At 40.7% G+C, this 21,940-nt stretch overlaps 1 protein-coding gene across 1 annotated transcript; it reads right to left on the bottom strand.

Moving 5' to 3' along the window:
* Positions 1-77: 77 nt before the first annotated feature.
* Positions 78-15,864, bottom strand: zdhhc13 (zinc finger DHHC-type palmitoyltransferase 13). Its single transcript, XM_056413525.1, has 17 exons — positions 15,789-15,864; positions 14,099-14,271; positions 12,376-12,498; positions 11,859-11,936; positions 11,044-11,188; positions 10,856-10,920; positions 10,372-10,534; positions 6,557-6,682; positions 6,323-6,456; positions 6,137-6,237; positions 5,639-5,763; positions 5,493-5,555; positions 5,303-5,396; positions 3,498-3,581; positions 3,259-3,416; positions 2,563-2,660; positions 78-1,628 (listed from the first exon to the last, which is right to left on the bottom strand). Exons 1-17 carry the CDS (start codon positions 15,810-15,812, stop codon positions 1,490-1,492), a joined length of 1,893 nt encoding a protein of 630 aa, XP_056269500.1. The 5' UTR covers positions 15,813-15,864; the 3' UTR covers positions 78-1,489.
* Between the last annotated feature and the right edge of the window lie 6,076 nt (positions 15,865-21,940).

The raw sequence follows: 21,940 nt of genomic DNA, 5'->3' as shown, positions 1-21,940 counted from the left end.
ACCACGGGGTCAAAAAACAAAGGGGTAAATGATGATTGTTCAGAGTTCAAAATAAAAACTATTTTGGTACCTTAAAATGTATCTTGAAAGACTTTTATTCATGAAAAAATGAGACATTGTGTTCATACATGAAGGGAAAGAGGAGACAGCGCGTTCACACACATGCGGAACATCTTCCGTAATCATTTCGTTTGCATCACTAATTATGATGAGAACAACTTGCCCATCCCTGTGCATCAATGTGTTCCCTCCTGCTGCGAGAAGACAATTAGCCGTGCCTCCTCGTGTTCAGGTTAAATTATCAATAGAATCTTATTTGCATTCATAAATAATTATGTGCAACAACTAATTAGAGCGATCAAGGCAACGAGTGATGAACAAACCAGATGAGTTCACTTCTCTCAAACGATGGCCGAGCGCGATGGATCAGACGTGTCCTTTTCAAAGTAAAAGCATTAAATCAGAAGAGATGACTTCATACGGTGAACTATTATTGTGCCTTTTAAGGCGCCCCCCCCCCCTCCCGGTCGAGCGGATGTTTTTTTATTATTGCTTTTTCTTTCATGCTGAATGACTTATTTCCCAGAATCTCTCCGGTGGACACAAGATACAAAGTGGTGCTTTCGCTCGATTCTTTCTGGAGAACTCCAGCCGTACAGATCCGTCGATTAGATCAACTGAGCCATTAGCGTGTTAGTCCGCTGCAGATGTCTTTGGTTTTTTTAAAGCCTGAACCCGCACTTTGGATCACAATGGCTGCCCTCACAGACTCCCTTTTAAATGAACTCAAAGTGGTTCGTCTCATTGTTTATATAAAAATATCGGTAAACAAAGCGTAGAAAAAAGAAGAAGAAAGAATGTGATGCACGCGACCCGTGCACAAAAACAAAAAAACATGTTCGCTTCACAAGTCTTTCAAAACGAGGCTCGAAAAATGACCAATAGTGGAACAACCTGCACAGTAATCAGGACATTTCAGAGGCCCGAGAGTCCAGACGGAGCCGGTTTAAAGGAACAGGCACGACATTGATTTAATGAAGTACTATCGTGGTCATTCATGATGAAACACATGCAACTCTTACAAAAGTCATAAAAACCAACCGTTGAACACGTACAAAGATCCCCCGCCCCCTTAGAACGGATGATATAAAATAGGCTTGATGTGTTCATAAAAAACATCTCAAAACTTAAATTACAATTTAGGCATTTAGAGGCCAAAGTAAAACATTAGTTATTTCCATTCCACTTACATTGGTCAAGTATAAGGCAACATTAGTCTGTACAAAGAGCAACTGAATCAAACGATATATATCTACACAATGCGTTGTGTGTGTGTGTGTGTATGTGTGTGTCCCCACCACACACCTACAAGTACCGTGGTCTCTCTTCAAGAGGAGCAAAAACCGTAAAAAAAAAAAATATATACACTTTGTGCTTTTGGCCCAGGTGCCGCTGTGAGAGTCTGACCTTTGACCCTGAGCGAGTCGGGTCAGACCATGTCGGTGTTTCCGAACACGTGCTGGTCGCGGCCGGGCGGGAACTGCTGCGTCCAGTCGACGACGGCCGGTTTGAAGAGGCCGCAGCAACGCAGGTGGAAAAAGGACGCCAGGTTCCTCACGACGCCCAAACTACCGAGACGTGAGACAAGAGGGGCCGTCAGCACAGAAGGCCTCCCGGTGCCGGAAATGGCTGACCATTTGCTTGATGTTTTCATGAGTGGGAATTTATTGTGTGCGTGTTTTTTGCCTCAAACTAAGATTTCTTTACCTGTCGACGCTCAGCTGAATTTTTTTCTATATTTTGAAACATGAGCTTTAAAATGTGGATTCCAGTTGATTTTAGCAAGAGGACATATGTGGGAAAATATATCATTGTATTCTTATAGAAACAAAGGAAATGGAAGTGGGGCATCAGTTCAGGGCCACACAATACATTGGTAATAATAATAACTGCAGAACTTCCAAATGGATAATTTAATGCAGAATGAAAGATGAAAATATCTGAAAAGAAGCAACATTGTCATGTTACTGAAGTCCTGATTCAATCTCAAATTACAGCCTTTGTTGTTGACTTGTCGTGTCCTGAAATATGCTGATAATGCTGGTAATACGGAACATTTTAAATGTTCAGCATGCATTCCCACATCTTGTTGCACATTTGACGTTATCAAATTGAACGTGTGTACGCCGAGGTTTGATTTTAGCTCCTGATTCTATTTCCACAGAGGCTGAATATAACATTTGGCTCAATGGCATCAATAATAAATCAGGATTTAATGTACAAACAGATGTCCATTACTGCACAAGGCCTTGACAGAAAAGGATGCATCATAATTACAACACGGCCGTTAAGTGAAGACATTAATCCTCTGATGTAAAATTCTGATTGATCTAAAATTGTTAAGCAACTGAAATAAAGCACATGGCGTTATAAAAGCTGGACTTAAATGTGTCAACAATGTTCCTATTAAAAGATTGCGATGTGCAAAGGAGAGGTCAACACAATAAAAATAGGAAATATTCAAAAGTGGTGCACTCAATGACATCACTAATATCAACTCACTTGAATGGATTCTGCCTGAGGGAGACGGATTGTCGGAGTTTCCTCTGGTGAAGCGTCAGATTCGTCCGCTCCACTGTGGTCAGTCCCAGGAAGGCAATCTGCTCAAAAGAGTTGGTATATTTCCAGAATGTAATACTTAAGATAAAAAGCAATTACAGAAATAAGAAACAATATCTAATACTGCAAAAAAGTGGAACATATATATATTTATATACATAAATAAATATATATATATAAAAATGGAATGGAATATATATAGATATAAATATATATTATTGATGTGTATATATATATATATATTTCTATATATATATATTTATACACATAGATGTATATATTTATATATATATATTATTTATGTGTATATTTTGTTAATATATATATATTTATACACATATAAATGTATACATTTATATTATATATATATAATTATTTATGTGTCTATATATTTTTATATATATATATTTATACAAATGTAAATGTATATGTTTATACATACACATTTATATATATATAATTCATATATTATTATTATTACATTTTTCATACTTTTAATTAAAGAATGAAAAGGGTATGATATAATTTTACAGTTGTAAACATGATAAAGGCATTTATGAGACTCCATTAAAACAAAAGGTATTTAAGACAAAGAACACAGTTCATAGGACGCTCATAGACTCGGAGTAGCTGGGTCACCTGGTAGAGCTGCAGCACCAGGATCAAGCCGGACCAGCAGGTGTGATAGAAGGCCAGCAGGAAGACAATGAGCAGCCAGGGGGAGCAGCCGACCAGGGCGGAGACCACGCCCCACACGCCCTGCTCCTCGTAATGCAGCGCGCAGTGAGTCGACCAGTCTGGAGAAAAGCAGAAACACACAGACGAATGTCAAAAACCGTGTCAGGGACCGTTGTTACACCGAAGGTCGAGTCACTCACATGTGAGGCAGCCGTAGAACATCCAGGCTCCCATTAGCACGAGGGAGAGCAGGAAGAGGATGAAGTAGTGATGGTTCCTCGCACCTGGAAGACAACAACGTATTTACACTCAAAAAGGGCCAATGGTGTGTGCACCTCAGACGGCGCTGACAGGCCAACTGTAATAACACGTCACATAGTGATAAGTCAAAACACACATGTAACATATGCAATAATCAAGTTGAATTTATACTCACTAATAATCTCAGATATCAACACAGTTCGTCCATGTTGTGTGTGTGTATATATATATAGCAGAATTGATATGTATTTATTATTTTAATATATATAGCATCATTTATATATATTTATTTATTATTATTATATATATATAGCAGAATTGATATGTATTTATTATTTTAATATATATAGCATCATTTATATATATGTATTTATTATTATTATATATATATATAGCAGAATTGATATGTATTTGTTATTTTAATATATATATAGCATCATTTATATTTATTTATTATTATTATATATATATATTAGGGCTGTCAATCGATTAAAAAAAATAAACTAATTAATCGCACATTTTGAAATTCATTAATCGCAATTAAAAGTTCATTCTTTTTAAAGACCAAACTTCACACAGAGCTGTGTTTTCAATGAGGCTCCTACCTATAAAGTGCCAGCGAGGTATTTAATATTGTGGATGATAAATTGTTTCTTCAGTGAAACATCAGATTAGTAAAAAAAATATATATATTGAGACCCCATTGGTCCTTGAACACTGAACAGCAGCAGAACCAGTGGCCTTGGTAACTGACTGACATTCAAATATGTCACGTTAACCCTCTGGAGGCTGGGCTCATTTTATACATTTTACCAAAAAAAAATAATTCACCTTTTAAAGGCGTTTGCATATGACACATACCCACGTGTTATAAATCAAACATTCCAGAACAATCTCAGCTCTATTCAATGAGGCTCAGTTGTCCTGGTGCCGTGTTCTCTGCTCTCTGACTGACAGGCTGCTATAGAGCCTCACCTGTGAGGTGGGAGGTCCTTTGTGATTTACTGAGTGTTCATTGGTTGTTTTTTCCCCAAAATATTGACAGACAAACGGATTGACCAATCACGGTGAAGGTTTCGTGTGACGAGTTCTTTCCGCGCCGCGTCACCCGACACGTCGCCCCTCCGTTCCTCTGTGTATCAGAGGGGGAGACGGGAGGAAGGAGCAGGAGGAAACACGACTGATTCATCCACGAGTTTAAACTGATTTCTGCTCCTTATTTTCGCGGAGAAATAATTGTTTTAAAAACGGAAACAGTGTTAAACCGTACTGCCGCGGTTTGACACTCGGTTTGAGTGTAAAAATTTCAACGAACACCGGAAGTAAACAAAGTTGTGTTAATTGCGTTAAAATATTTTAGTGCGTTAACGCGGCCAAATTAATCGCATAGATTAACGCGTTAACGCTGACAGTCCTAATATATATATATAGCAGAATTTATATTTATTATAGATTTTTACTCTTTTGCCATCTTAAAAATTCCGTAATAAATAAATATAAATTCTGCTATATGTGAAAGAGGGCAATATATTTATATTGGATTTTTAAGATTGGGAAAGAGGGCCACTAATTTCCTTCAAAAGTTGCTTAATTTTAAATGAAGATAATCTGACCCACAGATGGTCCAATCTCACAATTCTGTGCATTTTGCTGAAACCTCTGAGTCCTAAAACTAACAGATTTTGAGGATTGTTCCTCAAACAGGTCACACATGTAATCGTATCTCCCGGATCTCTTGCCGTACCGATGCAGCCGTTGGTCCAGACGGAGTGGTGATCCTGCTTCGCCACGCAGCCGTCACACTGGAAGCAGTGGTTCGTTCTCATTGGTTTCTTTATCTGCGCGTGAGACGATGTGAAACAGGCCGTCACTGTTCGTGTTCATGGAACACGGCGTCTCAGAAAAGTGACGGTTTTGTGCTCGGGGGAACTCACCATGCAGGAAGTGCAGAATATCCTGGGGTCCAGACAGCCGGCTTCAGCCAACACCAACACATTCTGACAACAACAAAACAAAACGTGACACTTTCTCCGTCACAAAACATTTACGGGTTAGATTAGATTCGTCTCGGCCCTCCCACCATTTTCTTTTCTTCTTCGGTTGCCTTGACGAAGCCGGGGTCGGTCCTGCAGGTGCGGAGGTAATAGTAGAGCAGAGCAGTGGCATTCAGAGTGAACAAGACCTGAACTGTGGTGCTGGACTCATGTGGGAGGGGTCAAAGGTTAAGAAACGATTCATTCATCAGCTTCTAGCATAAGGATAAAACGTCAGATATTTTTCGCTTAAACGAAGGAAAAACTGCCTTTTAGTTTAAAACCTATGAATCACATTCGGTGTTGAGAAACGTTTTTTTTTTTAAACATAAGAGCTTACAGAATACTAATTAAAATATTGTTAAATGTCCGACGACGGTCACTCGTCTTGGCGTGAGAGAAAAAAAGATTCTTTTTTCCCCCTGAAACTTTCATGCCAATAATGCCACATTGAATTGAACTGTATTGAAATAGATTACATGTAATGCTTTTGATTTTAATTGAGATAGAGAGAAGGGCAAAGCTTTTCTTCGCAGAAAGGATATCTGGCAGGAACCAGAGGAACCAGGTGACGAGCATCCAGAACACTGAGGCCATGAGAGTCGACGCTGGGAGGAGAGTCTGGAAGGACGGGCTCGGGAAGTTCCTGTGGAGATGCAAACATTCCTCCTCAGATGACAAACAACAGGTGCAATGTCTCCTTTTAAATGTAAATCAAGAGGACTCCTCACCTGGAGGCCAGATTGACCACGCCCATCACACAGGCCAGCAGGGTCCCTTTGAGCAACCACGAGTCAGACTTCAGTTCCACTACGGCGCCAACGCTTCCAAACATGGCAGTGGAGAGCAGAAACTGCAGAAAGAACTGGAAAAATACAAAAGAGGGTTGTTTTTATATGAATGCTATTTGAGGGGGCACCGTGTGTGTGTGAGTGTGTGTGTGAGGTCTTTTAGTCCGCGGGTACCCTGTATCGGTTGAAGAGCCGCAGACAGCGCGAGTTGGAGCGAATCCTCTCCTGCTTGACTTGGTCGAGCATGTGGACGAGCAGCGGGCTGTGCACCTGGTGGGCCAGGTCGATGGGCGTGTGACCCTGAGGAGGAAGAGCGAGGAACACCGTGAAGACAAAATGTGAGGCGTTTACAATAGAGCTGCTTTAACTAAACCGCTGCACACGAGGTGTCTCCTGTTTCACTGAAAAGTCCCTTTTTAGTGTTTCAGGTTTCCACGTCACTCTTATTTAAGTTGCACTCAGGCCCAAGATCAGCTCCAAGCTAGAAGAGAGCCTAGAGACCAGTGGTTCTCAACTGGTCTGGCTCCGGGACCCGCCGCCTCCCCTTAATGACAAGCCGCGACCCAAACCGCGGAACATTCTCAACTTTTCATATTTATTTAATGAAAATATGGTGCAATTTGAACCTGAGATAGTTTGGAGACAGAATAGGTATGCCAACAAGTTTAATGACAAATCAAAACGACCAGCTGGTGGCGAGAGAGGGAACTGTTTCTATAAAAGCTGCATTTTAATTTAATGTTCAGTCCAATCCAATCCAATCCAATTTATTTATATAGCACATATTAAAAACAGAGGGTTTAACGAAGTGCTTCACAGTAAGCATAGCATAATAATAAAATATAATATTACAGTAGTAGATAAAAGGCATACAAACAAAATAGAGAGAAATCAATACAAAACATAGCTCAAACTGACTCAAAAGCGAGGGAAAAGAGGTGGGTCTTCAGGCGGGACTTAAAGGTTTGGAGGGTGGGCGACAATTTGACCTGGGGGGGCAGGTCGTTCCAGAGCCTGGGGGCTACTGCTGAGAAGGCCCGGTCTCCTCTGGTAATTTTCTTAGTTTTAGGGACTACTAGGAGGAGCTGGTCAGCCGATCTCAGACCCCTTGAGGGGGTGTACACCTGTATGAGGTCAGAGATGTACTGAGGGCCAGCCCATTAAGCGCTTTAAAACAAACAATAAAATCTTAAAATGAACTCTAAAGTGGACAGGAAGCCAATGGAGGGAAGACAGGACTGGGGTGATGTGATCGTACTTGCGGGTTCCTGTAAGCAACCGAGCCGCAGCGTTTTGCACACGCTGCAGGCGGGCCAGCAGTCTTGTTTAAGCCGGCATAAAGTGCATTACAGTAATCTAAACGCGTAGAAACAAATGCATGAATTACACGCTCAAAATCAGAAGCGGATAAAACCGGTTTAATTTTGGACAGCAGCCTCAGGTGATAAAAACTGGACTTAATCACAGAGTTTATCTGTTTATCTAATTTAAAAGCACTGTCGATTTTAACGCCCAGATTAGAGACCATGGGTTTTGCATACTGTTGCAGGGAACCCAGGTCAATGGAGGGGACATCGCCATTTGGTCCAAACACAATTACCTCCGTTTTACTCTCATTTCGGATGTTTCATTTAATTATCCTAAAAACCCAAAGTCTCCCCCATATAAGGATGGTTTGATCCAACCTGGCACACGCTGCTGAAAACATGGAGGGACGAGCCGGCGGAAAAAACGACTCTGCATAAAAAAGTCCCTTCAAAATAAAATCAAAAGGATGAAATTATTTTTTTTAAATACAAATGATGAAAAAAAATATTTGAAAAGGCCCGCGACCCACTTAAAACAGGTCCCACCAGTTGAGAATCACTGCTATAGACTGTATAAGAAGTGGGCGTAGTCACGGTGACATCACCCTTTGGTTTGCAACCAGTCAACGGCAGCGACCATATGTGGACCGCGGGCGAGTGACGTAGGCGTAGAAATGCTGTGTGTGCTTAAAGGGTACCTGTAGTGCAAAACAATATGTAGCCAGATCAAAAGATAATGTGTTTCTAAAGTGTATTCATGCACTGACGGTCCAGTATTCAATAACAATACGTAGTTTAGGCTGTTCAAAGTCCTCAACTCCGACATGCGACATTGCACTGGAGCTTGAATATGTCGCGGCTGGTGTGACGTCAGATCGTTGATAGATCGACAGCCAGCCACAGCGGATGTGTTCAGATACCAATGTAAACAACGTCGAGCGCTCGCAAACAAATGCTGAGAGATTGAGAATATGGACGATGAAAGATTGTCTGATTCACCAACTGGATACTTGTTTGAACCTTTAAAAGCAGACTATCCCCATTTAGTGAATTGTGACAGCGATGATAGCGATGATTCTGATGAAGATGATGTCGATGGACCGCCGGTCCAGATGCTTCACCGTGCGGACCGTGCACGCAAGTCGGCGGACGTTTGGTGCAGTTGTGGGAAATGTGTGCCACAAAAAACAGACATAGAGTGCATTTGTTGTACGAACTTATGTCCGATGATATAGCAGGGCTCTCAAGTTTTGAAGACAGGCAAGCGTGAGATTTCCATCAGCACCCGATACAGCTGACTGTTGCGCGCCGCATCGAGCGAAAAGAGTTGTCAACGGGGTGCTAGTGACTATTTCTACTCAACAATCGATCGCGTATTGAGCACCCCTGCATTCAAGCATTAAATAGCCGAGAGGTTTTTCAGCGTGAGGAATTAGATGTGTGGCGGAGTGCGTGAGATAAGACCGAAATGCGTGAGTCTCACGCTCAATGCGTGAGACTTGAGAGCCCTGATATAGTGTCATTAGACCTCATCTGCTTCACACAAAAGCGTGAGCTTGATAGCTACATCGCGCATAAGCCAGCGCTGGAGATGTCTTTCATTGATGCAATGTTCGGCCGACATGTTCGGGGGTGCTAGTGACTTTTTCTTTGCTCCGTCCGTCCCGATGCGCGCAAACCGGTGTCGGGAGCTCCGCGCGCAGACGGCGGGCAGAGGACTGTCAGCGCAACACGTAGAGACAGAAATGACGTGCTGCTGCTGTAATGTGGCGCTATAGAGAAAGTGACAGGGGGGCAGGCCACTTTTTTTTTATGTCATGCGATCTACCAATACTACGCCGCGATCGACTGGCAGGTCGCCGCGATCGACGTATTGAGCACCCCTGATATAGATTGTGTAATTCTTGAGGCCACCGGTCTATCCCAAGAAGCAACGCGTGTAGAAGTGGCTCCGGATTGGCTGAATTCCTTTCAACGACTCTACGTCATAGTTAGCTTTGAGCTGGAGTAAATAACTAGCAAAATGGCTGCGCCCACGGATTCGGAATTTTGACAAAGAAATGTAAATCCTCGGGCTATGCTTGACTTGTTGACAATAGCAGCGGGGTAAATATGATTTATTTGATGCGCCGAATGGATGTAGCACGTTGTTGTTTTGCACTACAGGTACCCTTTAAGGTACGGCCGTGACCTGTCAATCACAAGCTAGCCCCGCCCCAAAGCATACGCTGCTCTAAATGGGACCATAATGTTCCGAATATACATCACAGCTCAACAGCTGTATTGAAGAAGACCATAAACCTCATGGTCACAATGTTTACTTAGGGTAATAAATCAAGTGAGAAGTAAGGTCATATTTCATCGACTTTGATATGGTCAGACTTCTTCTTGCAACCAGAGGAGTCGCCTCCTGCTGGCCAGTACAGAAAATGCAAGTTTCAGCCACTTGAGAATTGGCTTCACTTTTCAGAACCGGATTTTGCGGGACTTTAAGTTAATCTATTTTGGGTGTCTCACATCAACTTTCAGAAGGAAAACAAATGCTTTTGAGATCATTATTCCAGTATTTAAAAAGAAAAAGAATCCCCATACGTCTTCAATATTTTCCCCTAACACAGTGCATCGGTGTGGATGCCGGACGGCCACACCAGCGCGGAGAGAAAATACGTCTCCGAGACTCACGTTGATGTTTTCTGCGTCCACGCTGGCGCCGGCCTCCAGCAGGATGTGGGCGGCGTCTACGTTTCCTGCCAGCACGGCGCAGTGCAGCGGGGAGTTCCTGTTCACTTTGTCCACCGCATTCACAGAAGCGTTATTCTTGATTAAGAAGTTTGTGGGTTCAGGCCTGAGACAGAAGAACAGAAGAGACAAACAAAACAACATTAAAACAATCATCAGTCAGCTTTTCTTACACATTATGCACAACATTTTCAATTTGAATATTTTTGGGCCTAAATTTAGATTCATCCCAGGAAAAAAATTATAATAAATGAATACACGATGATTTGATGGAAACATGTTGGCAGACAACATGTGCAGGATCGTTATAAATTCGGACCTGCAGTACTGCAAATGTAAAGATTATCCCAGACCTGACCTGCATTCTCTGAGCCACTACTCAGTGACTTGAAGCCAGCGGCCTCTGGAACAGATTAGGATCGCTTACCCAATAATCTTCTGGGCCGCTAACATCAGCGGCGTCTGACCGTTGCAGTCGGGTCCATCCACTTCCTGCGGGCAAATGAGAGGATTATCAAAAAAGGAACACAAAGATGTCCTTGCAGAAAGTGATAAAAGACCCTCTAGAACAGTGTAAACTAATAAAGGAGCTACGCGGTGGGCCTGGAGTCTGACCTGCTCCTTAGCCATGAGATAAGCCGCTATGGCCATGTGCTGGAAGAGGATGGCGAGATGGAGAGCGCGGTAACCTTCTCCGTCTGCGACGGCGGGATCGGCTCCGTATCTCATCAGCTGGATCACCGTGGGGAGGTGGCCCTGCCTCATACCCACCAAACAAAACAGATTTTTATAGAGGAAGCACTGAACTGAGTTTAAAAACAAGTCAACATGTCACCCTCGAGGACGCACTTTGACAGTTGCGACACAGTGATGTGTTTCTTTGGACTACACACCCCGGAGAGAACATGCCGTCCCCGAGTTCTGTCAAAATGGGACCTGTGGTGTCTGATAAATAAACGGAGAAGGTGCACCTGCAAACCAAAGCCAAGCAGCCCAGATGTGCACCTCCTGCGGCCAATAGGTATGTTTGAGATTCAAAACCAGAAAAGCAAATTATAATTCATGAGAACTGGGACAGGGATGTCGTATGTGTACAGATTTTAAAGCCCTCTGAGGCAAATTTGTAATTTGAGATATTGGGCTATCCAAAATAAACTGAATTTAATTGAACTGGAAATGCTGGGACTAAAGTAACGTGTTTACAAGAAGATCTATATTTATTTGTCTTTACATTTACATTCTAACCAAGCATAATTACAAAATATCTTCTAGCTTATGAGAATGTTTTCTAAGCATGAAGCTAATGAAGATATTTAAAACATATATATATATTTCAAGATTTCTTTTGACAGATAAATGGCGTGTAAATAATTGATTTAATCAAATCTGAGGATCGATTAGCACAAATCCCTTTATAGTCATCAAGTCACCTTATGGCCCAGTGAAGAGGAGTCGAGTTCAGGTCTCCTCCGAGCTGGTCCACTGTCGACCCTTTGGAAATATAATACCTGTCAGGGAAGACACAGAAAGAAATGTAACATCACAACAAATATCGTGTGTCAGCCGTTCAGAACATTCTGTGTTGAGAGCTTGTTCTGTTTCAGTCTCCATTTATTTTTATCTGGTACATGTCTCATTGCTCAAAGCTCCGTGTCAGACGCCTCTGACAATGAGAAATGAAATAGTCCCTAAGGACGGACCGGCTGACGGCCTGAAGCTGTCGGCTTCCAGTTTGATGGTCAACAGACATAAAGACATTCCAAATTAAATGTGTGTGTATTTAGATTTAAACACTAAATACATCATTTCAATGCATTTTTCAATCAAGTTTTTCTGTATGTCTCAACACAACAACACTTATTGAACAGAGTATGCCGTATAGAGGACCATGTCTTTCCAGAGTTTCTCTCAAACTAAAACTGTCTAAATGTTATCTGCAGCTCTTACTTGACCAGCTCTGAGCGGTTGTTGATGGCCGCCCAGTGCAGCAGCGTGACGTTCTCTTTGTCCGGCTGCCTGACGTCGTATCCCGCGTCCACCAGCTCCTTACAGCGCTCGAGGATACCAAACCTGAGAGGATCACAGAGAGAAAGCCATGCTTGAACACAAGGGAGTTACTACAAGGAGTTGTTTAAACAGCTATCAAACAAATGCTGACATCTCTATATAACCCCGAAAGAAAACAAGATCCTGAGATGAGAAATGGAGATTTCTATGAAGTTATTCTGAATGCATGTTCCCGGGTCCGACTCCAAAACACGCAGACCAGAAGAGCTCATGTTTACGTTTTCACAGGCAAAGCGCCGCAGTGAGTAAACAAAGCACGGGGAGATTTCTGTAAGGATTGGTATTTTTTTAAAGATATATTTTGAGATAGATAGAGAATGAAAACAAGAGTCAACGTTGGTCATGGTCTATTCGACGTATCTTGAATGGTCTTTCTTCCTCAACACTGCTCTGCAATTACTGTAATATGTCTAATTGTATTTATGAAATACATTGCTAGTTATGGTGATGGGGGGGTGGTGAGCAGGTCCGTCTTTCAATCCAGGGCTCCGCTAGCCCGAGTCCATGTGTCCTTGAGCAAGACACTTAACCCTGAATTGCTCCCTGTAGCCGTGTCTAACGTGTATGAATGTTAAGTCGCTTTGGATAAAAGCTTCAGCTAAATGACATGTCATGTGTTGAAATGAAAGTTAATTGTAGTTGCTTTAAAAAGGATGATAATAATAATAATAATAATAATAATAAACAACTACCAGACTAATGCTTAATAAATACAAACCCCTAAAATAAATGAACAAAACTACTGCTAAATGAGTGACAAATAGTCTATTTTCAACTAAAAGCCACGAGAGAAGACAGTTGACTGCCAACTCTGTGTTGGAAATTGAAAATTAACTTAATCGGTTTAGGCCGGGTGTGTGAAAAGAACCTGCGCCCTGTGTAACCCGACAGCCAGGGAGGTGAATAGTGCAGATTCCTGACCTTCGTTCTGCTGCACCCCAACTCCCTTATCTTCTTCAGGTTCCTACTGCCGAGTGACAATCTTCCCACTGAAGGCGTTGTGCTTCCTTTACGACAAAGTGCTTTAAAACTGGAACCGTCATCTGTCTGACTGCTCATGAAACACGGAGCTCTGAGAGCCGATCCTCGGGTTTTGTTGTGCAACTCCGATGCAAATACACCAATCAAATATTTGTCAGTGTCGGAAATTCACCGTGAAGAAACTAGGCGTGTGCTCCAGAGTTTTAATATATCTTTTACTCTTAAATCTTCCTAAAGAATAAACCTAATTGTGTGTGTTCACTGTTGTGAAACACTGTATAGAAATAAAAACATTTGAAAATCGGGATCTGGGTTAAAATCTAAATGATATCACTTTTTTTTGGTAATAATATCACAACTAAATAATTTACGGCCAAATGAACGTATTATTACTTCACGACCTTAAAGAAAGAGGAAGTGTGTAGTTGAAATATAAATACAAAGGCATATCAGAAAAGGGCCCATGTTCATTGTTTTTAAATTTATCAAACATTAATCGGAAAAGTCGGGTTTGGACAATAATTTTCAGTTAAATCTCTAAAGAAGAACAAGACTGATTTAAAAATCTGTGCATGAATTTGAAGTTCACGTTAAACTGTCCATCCTTGTTCCCGCCACTCACTGCGTTGCCTTCACGATGTCCCAACTGCCGCTTTCATCCAGGTGCGACCGTCTCTTCGGCTGCTGACTGATGTCCATCGCCTGGTCCGTCGCGAAGGCGGGCGCCGCTCTGGGCCCGTGGGAGTGGCCCGTGTGTCCGTGTTGGCAGCCGCCGTCGTGCTTGTGGCCGTGACCCTGCGACACGAGGAGAACGCACGGATTTAGTCAAAAGTGGTTTAAAAAAAACAACGAAATGGCGGAAGCCCACGGCGTCCTCGATTTAAGCCGATGACACAATCGGACTCCTGAGGGCCTCGAAAGGGCCGCTTAAGTAAAGATTCAAAAATTGAACACCAAAGTATGGTTTACATGTTGTACTACCGTGTCATTTGCAAGTGCCTTCATCATTTCAAGTGTTTGATTGTAAAAATAATTGTTATTTTGACCGCCATCAGGTTAAAGTTGGAGTTTGTATTTGTAAAGTGTCGCTGTGTAAAATTGGTTGAAGCGAGTTAAATATTGAACGTCTACAAACTAGCTAACTAAATATATTGCGAAAGACAATGTCATCTAATTTGCTCGCTCCGAAAGAGCCGAGCGGATTAAATATTTCATATTATTTTGAGTGATTCAAATAGAAGCATGAGACGAACATGGGGACTATAAGTAGTACTTATTGTGTGTGTATGTTTTTATGTTCACTGTATGCACCTATACACCAGAACAAATTCCAGGTAGGTGTAAACCTACTTGGCAATAAATACTATTCTGATTCTGATCATGGTATGTTGCTCTGTTTGCTGGTTCTACAAATTCCAGTGGACTTTTGTTTCCTTATTTTTTCACAGCCCTGGATGCTTTAATGGGTTAAATGTGTTTTGGACTTCTCCTTTACCACAGCCAGCAGCCTGGCTGATGATCTCCATCAAGGCTCGAGGTTATCTTTATTGCACTACAAGCGGAAACGTGATCTGCAGACAGATTATTTTTTACTTACTTTATCAACGACACATTAACAAATTAATCAGAGCTACATTTACAGCAGGGGAATGATTATGCACACCAAACACACAGGTACAAGAGTAACAATATGCTTTAAAGAAGAAGAAAGAGTGTTTTCGCAATTGTGCAAGGTGCATCCTCTGGGATAGATCAACCGGAAGTTCGTCAGCCTGAATATGCTCATCTTCATATTGTCACATATGGCACACACTAACCTGTCAGTGAACACGTGGAACCAACACATGTGGGTTTAAATTAAGACCACACACACAGCCCATAAGCTAAGAGAGAGAGAGAGGATTACACTTTCGCGATGATAAGATAAGCAACGTCGCAAATAATTGGGCAAACACAACGCGTCGGGCCATCCACACGTCTCCTCTTCACGTGGACGTCTGTGCATTATTAACGCGGAAGAAAATGACCTAAATCCGCCCGTTGGGGTTGAGAAGTGATTTACAAGCTAGCTGCTGCTCGTCGTCAGGTAACATAGCAGCTAACAGACGCACTGACAGCGTCGGTGAGCGCGGACAGGTTATTCCGCACGGCAATTTACCGACAACAAGCTACGTTTCGCGGTTGAACGGAAAGCTAGCTCGGAACCTGCGGAGACGCCGGCGACGTTATTTGACAAACTGCACGAGCCGGGTCTCCGCCAGGTGAGCACGAGGGGGGTAATAACACAGGTGACGTTACGTGAAGCGACTTACATTGTCGTCTTCGTTCCAGTCCATCTTGTGAAGAAGGAACGAAGCGAAAGTTCCTGGCGCCGCCGGACGGGACGGAATCAACGCACAACTTCCGGAGGTTTGGTAATTTCAAAATAAAAGGTGGCGAGGATACAGATACGGAAAATATCTGATGGTGATACATGCAGGAAGGCAAATTAATGCATTATTTATAATCTTAGTTCAACGCAATATAAATACCAATTTATCTGTTAACTGTCGATTCATTTCAATATGGCTGTGCCCCGATATCCTTCTCTAAACATACAACTCACCACACAGACACACACATATGTGTGTGTATGTATGTGTGTATAAATAAAGACTTATTTGGACTTAATGACATTACTAATATTTATCAGATGCAAATAATAGCATTAAAAGGATTTCTGTACTCTTTTTGTAAACTGTGTCTGAGGGAGAGGAACCACAAGTCCTTCCTTCCCGCTGCTGTCAGGCTGCACAACAAACTGCAGCAGATCGCTGGAGATCCGGGCAAACGCAGCACTTTATTTTTCCTCTCTATATTAAATATAAGTATTGTGTTTTGTGTTTTATATTTATTTTTCTATTAATGCTCATCAGAGCATTAATAGAATGCACTGTGCACCGCTGCTGTGATTTTGAAAATTCCCCACTGTGGTAGGCTACTAATAAAGGAATACCTAATCTAATCTATGAAATTCTAATCTAATCTATTTTTATTATATTCTAATCTAATCTATTTCTATTTCTATTCTATTTCTAATCTAATTATATTTCTAATCTAATCTATTTCTAATCTAATCTATTTATATTTCTAATCTATTTCTATTTCTAATCTAATCTATTTCTAGTCTAATCTAATCTATTTCTATTTCTAATCTAATCTATTTCTAATCTATTTCTATTTCTAATCTAATCTATTTTTAATCTAATCTATTTCTAATCTATTGCTATTTATATTCTATTTCTAATCTAATTCTATTTCTAATCTATTTCTATTTCTAATCTATTTCTAATCTAATCTAATCTATTTCTATTCTAATTCTATTTCTAATCTCTTTATATTTCTAATCTATTTCTATTTCTAATCTAATCTATTTCTAATCTAATCTATTTCTATTTCTAACCTATTTCTAATCTAATCTATTTCTATTTCTAACCTATTTCTAATCTAATCTATTTCTATTTCTAACCTATTTCTAATCTAATCTATTTCTTATCTAATCTATTTCTATTTCTATTTCTAATCTAATCTATTTCTATTGCTAATCGAAACACTAGAGAATCGCCGTATAGGTTTGGGTCAGGTGCAGGCGACTCAACTCCTCCACCCCCTTAAGGGGGAGGGAGGAGAAACTAATAACCCGCACACTTTTGCCGAGGCTCGTCGTCCACCGGAAATGTGGATCGACATGAAGCAGTGCACCAACTCCACCGAGTCCCGCCAGCTCTACGCGGACACGAGGCACCAGCATGTCGACGGGAATCGTACATTGTGGCGGCCCTCCGTGGTCTCTACCTCTCCAGGAATCTAAAACCGACTAGTGGCGTTCGCCTCCTATTACGAACTCTGGTTCTGCGCTCCGTGACGTCACATGACGTCACATACATCAAAGTAACCGTTACCGTGGAAACGCTGACGCGTGTGAGTTGTTTGGGGGAGGAGCTACTGCTCAAGAATTCAAATCATCGCGCAACAAAAAACAACACGTGTTGCTGTTTCAGGAGAATCAAGCGCATTTATGTTTTTGCATTTTCATATTTCATGTATTGTTTTCATTTTGTTTTCATTTTTTACTTTGGTTTATAAGGGACAGTGCACATTCATAACACATTTCTGTAAATGTTTCAGTTAGCCAAGAGGCTATTGTTCATCTGTCGTCCCGATTAATGAAATGCATTAATGGGAAAACTAAGCCAGAAAGTAGAGCCATACATTTTTCCCAAATTGTATTGCGATGCCTTGATACTATATGACCCCATAATACTAAACCATGCTGTTCAATATTTAATTTTCTATTCATACATTCTATTCTATATATATGTATTTTTGCATATTATAGTATGTTATATTATACAGTGTATTGAATGTTATACTATATTATATGTCTATATTAATACCAACTAGCACTATCACTACTTAATCATATTAAATAGTTGTCTCGTGTACGCTGTTGACATCCACTATTCATGATTACATCATACCACGGTCACGTTTGCCTTGAAGTTTGCATTCAAACCCCGAAGTCATTATTAATGTTCAATTAAACCACAATCCAGTTCACACAAAGTACTCAATGATTTCTAATTGGGAAAGTACTTGACATTTTATTTTGAAGGCCAAGGCGTTAAACAGGAACTTTTCTTTCTGGTCATTTTTATTTACTTGATGCATTTTTCTTCACTCGCATTCTTCCTGGAAATGCAACAGTCATTTGTATTGGGCTATTGTTGGACTCGCCCCTACAGGGCTTCTTTTCCGGCTTCTGTCTGCATTTTTCAAAAATGATAATAATTATTTATTGCTTTGGTCTCCCAATTGGAGTGGACCAAAAAAAATAAAAGTTTGCTTTTTAGTGCAAGAAACAAAACATGCATAGGCCTATGCAAAAAGGAAAGTATTTTATAACATTGCCAGAAACATCTTGGATTGTTAACAAACCAGTGGACGAATAAATGCTTTCTCAAAATATATGTTCTCTGGGAAAATATGCTTTGGTATCTCAAGTGAAAATCTATTTCAGTTTTTGTTTTGAAAATCACAAATCCCTAATGTTTTTTATGCAAGAATATGTCCTCTCACACTCAGAGACTCAAACTCAAATGGCAAAGGGGACATGATAACCAAATATGGTCATATTTGATGTATATGAACTTTTGAGAATATTGTGACATGACATTTATTTTCCTCGGCTTCCACGAGGTGAAACGACAGCATGTGTTACGACTCACTAATGGAGAGGAGGTTTCTGTTCCCACTCTTCTCCAGAAGTGGTAAATCTGCAGCAGCTGAAGCGACTGTCACCATGGAGCTGTTAATGTGGAGGCTGTGACCTGTGGACCAACTCTAACATGAACATAAACATGATCAGACAACCTAACAGTTGATTTCCCCTCTTGTTTGATACTCGACTTATAAATTGTCACACTGGTAAGTTTTGTTTATTTATTAGGAGTTTCTCAAATTGGCCAGGTAGCATTAGAAATGCTGTCAGAGACCCATAATGACCTGTGAGGAGACAAAACCATCCCCTCAATTTTGATATTATCAAAGAAATCAACCGTATTTTAACATTTTAAAATGCCCATATTGCAACAAATTACCGCCCACCTATATTCACTATTGCATCATATATACCAAATACTCTCTTTTATGATGCTGAGATATATGGTGCCATCTTTCAAACTGTGTGCGTTTGTGTGTGCATGCGTGCGCGTGTGTGTGTGCGCGCGCGTGTACGTGTGGTGATATACAGTTTACCAATGACCAAATTAACACTATAAAAAAAAATCAGGTTTTGCACTTCCGGATGAAAACCAGCAGATGGCGCCGTCGTCCAATCCACGATCAGAAGGAGCGCTTTATAACTTCATAATGTTCTGAGAAAGCTCTTTGGTCTTCTACACAGACGGGATATTTCGTTTTATTTATTATTCTACAGTGTAACTAATAAATAAACAAGATCCTCAGACCCGGAAAATACATCACAGTGAATTGCCCTCACTGTTGCGTCAAGATTTGGTCTGCATAGTGTTGAAATCCAGTGTTATAAATATATATATTTATATATTTTTTTCTTCTTCTTTGTTTAATATATATGTATTATATATATATATATATATATGTATATATATATATATATATATATTTATAAAACTGGATTTCAACACTATGCAGACCAAATCTTCTATATATATATATATAAGTTATATATTAATGAAATTGAAGATGCAACCCGACACAAACTGTACCTCCTTATTTCACCATCCACTTGAAAAGTTGAGATTTAGCCTGAACTATTCGTTCACAAGTTTGAACGTTGACGTGAACATTTACTTTTTTTTAATTTTACAGATGTTGGAAAAGACAAACAAAGTAATCCTGAGTGATATTGACAGATCAATGACTTGCACGAAATACAAAGCTGGACACGTATTTGTAACGTGTCCTTGTGAGATCGGTGCTTGTTTCTTGATAACACCCATTTTGGCTTTTTGAAAGCGCTGTTTGTCTCTGCAGCTGTTTGATGAGGTCGTGATTGATTGTTAGGTGAATAAAACTCTCTTTACAAAGTCTCCTGAGTGCTGCTCTTGATAAAATGTCGACTTAATTTTTAATTACAGTGACGCCAAAAACAAACATGTTTGATTTATTTATTTTTTTCTTCATTTTAATAGGCAAATAAATCGAATTTTCACTCTTTAAATGGTTTTCCTGTGGATCTGTGCCACTCTGATTATATTTTTCTTCCTCCAAAATGTGAATAATTTAAGGAAAGTTAATTTAATTTGATTTTAAACCAAAATAGACAAAGCCTATACGAGTCACCAGCTCGAGTGCACGTGCCAAGCAGAAGTAATTGAGCTGTCAAGGAGGAAGTCATAACAGTGAAGAGGACTAAAGGGTCAAGATGACTACCGTTTGCACGAGGCCTGAGAGGAGACGCAAAACTAAAAAGGGAACTGCAGTGAATTAAGAATCGTAGCTCGGCACCAACACTTGGTCTTTATAGGAGTTCAACGAGCAGCCGCCGTGGTCATTAAACACGGAGCGATTAAGGAAGCTGGGCCGTCCAATGAAAACATGTTTTCGCTGTAGAGGATGTGTGTTTCAGAGCTGATTGAGCTGTGTGAGCGGACTTTGCTCCCATGAAAGCCTTCGTGTAATCTAATAATGCTTTGGTATTTGGCCTGTTTCTGGGGCTCTGAAACCCTTTTTTGAGAAAAACTCTGATTGTTCCACTGCCGTCCTCGTTCTGGTTCTCCCGTGAGCCTCCGGCAGCGCCGTCGGTGCTCACTCCCAGAACTCTCGACAGATGCACGGGCAGTTCTGAAACCAACCGGTCCTGACAACGCTTCCCAGTGAGCAGACACGTCTGTGGTACAGTGAAAACGTCAGCGCGGCCGTCACAAGCCACCGTGTTAGTGTACATCTGAAATATTGAAGGTTCTTGTGTGTTTGTCAGGTTTCTCAAGTTCAGAAGAACAATGTGTAGAGGCTGAAATGTGTGTCTGAAAAGAAATATTCTGATGTCTGCTTGACGCGCCTCTTATCACAACACTCACGCATGTTATCGGTATTGTACCATGATAATATGTTTCTCAGTTTAGGATGAAGCCCTTCTCATCTGCAGGTGTTCTCTTCATGGAGCCCGCCATGTTTCTACAGTAGCCTAGAATGGACAAACCAAACACATGGCGAGAGAGAGAGAGAGAGAGGTTACATTACATCCAAAGCGACTTACAATAAGTGAATTCAACCACGAGTACAAATGGTATACCATGAGTAATACCATGAGTAATACCATGAGTTATACCATAAATAATAACATGAGTAATACCATAAGTAATACCATGAGTTATACCATAAGTAATACCATGAGTTATACCATAAGTAATACAATAAGTAATACCATGAGTAATACCATGAGTTATACCATAAGTAATAACATGAGTTATACCATAAGTAATAACATGAGTAATACCATGAGTTATACCATAAGTAATACCATGAGTTATACCATAAGTAATACCATGAGTTATACCATAAGTAATACAATAAGTAATACCATAACTAATACCATGAGTAATACCATGAGTAATACCATAAGTAATAACATGAGTAATACCATGAGTAATACCATGAGTAATACCATGAGTTATACCATAAGTAATAACATGAGTAATAACATGAAGCCGTTTTGTTTTCCAGAAGGATCCGCGTTGCTCGAGAACTCGTCTCATCCTGAACCCGACGCCAAAGTTTTTTTTTTATCGTATTGAGAATAAATAAAGCGTTAATATGCTGGGCAACCTGCAGCGCGTTCACTCCGAGCGGCGCTCAGGCTCTCCAGAGATGCGCGCAGATATGAAAGTGAGAAGGCCCCAGCCAATGGGAGTTAATTAGAGCCCAGCGTGCGGCGGCCGGT

This window comes from Pseudoliparis swirei, chromosome 4 (genome assembly GCF_029220125.1).
Source record: "Pseudoliparis swirei isolate HS2019 ecotype Mariana Trench chromosome 4, NWPU_hadal_v1, whole genome shotgun sequence".
Classification (NCBI taxonomy): domain Eukaryota; kingdom Metazoa; phylum Chordata; class Actinopteri; order Perciformes; family Liparidae; genus Pseudoliparis; species Pseudoliparis swirei.
This window is presented reverse-complemented; position numbering and strand designations above follow the sequence as displayed.

Coding starts and splice junctions, on each gene's coding strand:
- zdhhc13 (XM_056413525.1), bottom strand. CDS start 15,812: ATGGACTGGAACGAAGACGACAAT. Junction 11,937..12,375: donor AACCGCTCAGAGCTGGTCAA/GTAAGAGCTGCA, acceptor CTTCCCTGACAG/GTATTATATTTCCAAAGGGT. Junction 3,582..5,302: donor CTGGACCAACGGCTGCATCG/GTACGGCAAGAG, acceptor GTTGTCTTCCAG/GTGCGAGGAACCATCACTAC.